This window comes from Solanum verrucosum, unplaced genomic scaffold (genome assembly GCF_900185275.1).
Source record: "Solanum verrucosum unplaced genomic scaffold, falcon-dt-bn FXZP01000653.1, whole genome shotgun sequence".
NCBI lineage: Eukaryota > Viridiplantae > Streptophyta > Magnoliopsida > Solanales > Solanaceae > Solanum > Solanum verrucosum.
The window spans coordinates 1-3502 of NW_026020706.1; the positions used below are offsets into that span (position 1 = coordinate 1).

A 3502-nucleotide genomic window follows, 5' to 3' on the forward strand; every position below is an offset into this window, starting at 1 on the left:
GTGATTTCCTCTTTAATTATTACACTCATGTCAGTTTTAAGCTTTCTCAACTTTTGCTTTACTGGAGGGAACTTAGGATCAATCGGCAACTTGTGAACCACCATGTCAGTGCTTAATCCAGGCATGTCATCATAAGATGACGCAAAAACATCCTTGTAATCAAACAGAGCCTTGATTATATCCTCTTTTTGATGTCGAGCATGTAGCTTATCTTAGTCTCTTTAACATTTTCAGGATCCCCTAAATTTATCGTCTCAGTTTCACTCATATTTGGGTTTGATTTATTATCAAAAGATTTGAAATCCCTGCTTACTTCTTCAAATACCTCGTCTTCATCATATTCGATTTCTTGACTTACTATTTCAGGATTAGTCGAAGATTAGATTGGATTTTAAGATTCGGTGAAAAATTCTGCATGCATGTCATATCACTAGAATCGGCATAGAAAGAACTGTATAGAAGAAAAACAAAATAAATATATTAGACTGAAATAAAAACACAATTACATCCTATTGAAAAGGAAAATAGAGAATTTGAAATAAAACGACGAGACAAAATCCGAATTACAACCATTGAATAAATCGGATGACAATAAGAAAAACAAGACAGACTACCAAGACTCATTCTTAATGGGGAGAGGAGTGGCCTCCCAATTGTTTAGCTGGACATCAGGACCAATGAATTTCACATCTCTGTCGCTAGTGCCTTCTCCGAGTTCAACCATATCAGCCTCGACAAATAAATCTTGAAAATAATTGATCAATTCTTCGTGAACCTCCAGCACTGGCTCTGGGAGTAGTGACTCAGAAGATTCTGTTGTGCGGGCTTTGTTGAAAGATTTGTATATGGGTGATATAGGCTTGGTAAGTGCCCATACATCTCTCCTCTGCTTTTGGCTTCATTTTGTCCTCGACTCTAGGCTTGTATCCTAAGCCAAAAGTACCGAGACTCTTTCGTGGACTCACCGGATAAGCTCTCCCTTGCAAGAAGATCCCCAAGCCTTTACCTGGTTCAAAACCATGCTTCAGCATTTCATTTACCATCATCACGGATGCCATGGGCAGTTGTGGTTTTGAAATGAGATTCCCTCGAGGATATGCTCAACAACCACTACCTCAAAAGCTTGATAAACCAATGCCCATTATCATTATTTGCCTTGATAAAAGGGAGGGAAGAGTCTTTGTAGACTGACAGATCCCCCTCACCATGAACAATCACTTCTTGTCGGTCGTATTCAAACTTAATCATTTGATGCAACGTAGATGGGACTGCCCCAGCTCTATGCACCCATGGTCTTCCCAACAATAGATTGTAGGATGCATTGATATTCAGCACTTGAAAATTCACGGTGAAATCGACAGGCCCTATTTTTAGTATGAGCTCTATCTCCCCAATAGCATCTGTTTTGGTCCCATCAAAAGCCCTACACATACATTGTTGGGTCGTACCCTTTCAACATTAACATTCAATTTTTGTAGAGTTGACAAGGACAAATATTTGCCCCAGACCCTCCGTCAATTAGAACTCGAGTGACGTATGAAAGCTCACACTTTACAGTGATATGGAGGCCTTGGTTATGTCCCGTACCTTCCACTGGTAGTTCATCATCTGAAAAGGTGATGCGGTTTACCTCAAAGATTCTCCCAGCAATCTTCTCTAACTGACTCACTGTAACTTCATTGGAACATGTGCTTCATTCAGAATCTTCATTACAGCTTTACGATGTTCATCTGAATGTATTAACAATGACAACAAAGAGATTTGGGCTGGAGTTTTCCTTAACTGTTCCACAATGGAGTAGTCTGACAATTTCATCTTTCTTAAGAACTCCTCTGCTTCCCCTTCAGTGACTGGACTTTTAACTTGCATTTGGTCATTTTTATTTTTCCTTAATTCAATCGGGGCATAACATCTTCCCGAACGAGTCATTCCTCCTATTTCATCTACTTCTTCATTAATTTCTTTCCCCTTGTATGTCACGACGGTAGACTCATAATTCCAAGGGACAGCCTTGGGGTTAGTCATTGGAAGCTGGGACACTGGCCTAATGATCACAGGTGGAGTATAGGCTCCTTGCACGATCAAGATAGGATTGTCCAGCCCTCTTGGAACAACCAATCTTGCCTCTCTCTGACTTGCCCAAACATTTTCAAGTGCTCCCTTCACAGTTAGGATGGGTGTGTTTGATGGGCTTAACTTTTTCGACGTTTTTTCTGCCCCTGAAGGCACCGTTTTTGTCAAGTCAACAACTTTCGTCGAATTTTCCATGCCAGTTCCAACTTTAAGGATTGGCTTGTATGGGACTGCAACTTCTTCGCAACCGTTCATCATTTCTAACATGTTTGTTTCAGTATGCCTGGGTAGTGGATTTTGGTTGATGTTTGGTCCATTTGGGTTTTCAACGATAATTCGATGAGTATCGATCAAATCTTGAATCGCCTTTTTCAAGTACCAACACCTCTCTATGTTGTGCCCTGGGGCATCAGAACAATAAGCGCAGTGTTGAGAATAATCTAGATTTCTTGGGGAGGATTTGACATCTTTCTTTCGATAGGACTCAAAACATTCAACGTTCTTAGTTTTTGAAACAAGCTAGCATATGATTCTCCAATAGGGGTGAATTCATCCTTAGCTCCATTTCCCTTCTTGTATTCTTTTCTAGGACGAAAAGGAAGTCTAACAGTGTTTTGGTGAATTTGTGGGGGTGGTAGATGATTTTGAGGAATTGGGGCACGCCATTGCGGATAAGAAGGGGGACAATTGGTTGTGCGCTGAAAACGGGATATGGAGAGTATGGGATGGGATATGGTGGAGCTTGGGGAGGAAAATAGTGTTGCGGGGGATTATCTTGGACATAGGTCCGAGGTGCTGATACAACCGTAGCTACATCTTCCCTTCTCTTCTTCCCTCCAATATTTCCAGAACCATTTTGAAGCGCTTGTGTTGTGGCTTTTAAGGCAGCTTGGCTTACAATCTTTCCAGACTTGATGCCATTTTCCACCATTTCCCCAACCTTAATAACTTCAGCGAATGTCTTCCCGACGGCAGAAAGCAAGTAGTGAAAGTAATCAGGTTCTTGCGCTTGAAGAAAAATGTCAATCATCTCCGATTCCTTCATTGATGGTTTAATCCTAGCAGCTTGCTCCCTCCATCTAACGGCATATTCGCGAAAATTTTCCGTGGTCTTTTTCCTTGTGTTAGCTAATGAGGAGCGGTCTGGCACAATGTCAATATTGTATTGGAATTGTTGCACAAAACATCGAGCCAAATCATCCCATGTATGCCAGTTGGCAATATCCTGGTCTATGAACCATTCGGATGCAATTCCCACTAGGCTTTCCCCAAAATAGGCCATAAGCAACTCTTCTTTGCCCTCTGCACCCCTCAGTTGATTGCAATATCTCTTCAAATGAGCTATGGGGTCTCCGTGACCATCGTATTTCTCAAACTTTGGAGTTTTAAAACCAACAGGCAAATGGACATGGGGAAACATGCACAAATC

General features: G+C 41.3%; 1 protein-coding gene across 1 annotated transcript; it reads right to left on the reverse strand.

Annotated features, from left to right (window-relative positions):
• Positions 1-1110: 1110 nt before the first annotated feature.
• Positions 1111-3493, reverse strand: LOC125812452 (uncharacterized). Its single transcript, XM_049491943.1, has 3 exons — positions 2737-3493; positions 1670-2474; positions 1111-1423 (listed from the first exon to the last, which is right to left on the reverse strand). The coding sequence occupies exons 1-3, from the start codon at positions 3491-3493 to the stop codon at positions 1111-1113; spliced, it is 1875 nt and encodes a 624-aa protein (XP_049347900.1).
• Between the last annotated feature and the right edge of the window lie 9 nt (positions 3494-3502).

Coding starts and splice junctions, on each gene's coding strand:
- LOC125812452 (XM_049491943.1), bottom strand. CDS start 3,493: ATGTTTCCCCATGTCCATTTGCCTGTTGGTTTTAAAACTCCAAAGTTT. Junction 2,475..2,736: donor CCCCCTTCTTATCCGCAATG/GCGTGCCCCAAT, acceptor CTGATGCCCCAG/GGCACAACATAGAGAGGTGT. Junction 1,424..1,669: donor CATGTTCCAATGAAGTTACA/GTGAGTCAGTTA, acceptor ATGTATGTGTAG/GGCTTTTGATGGGACCAAAA.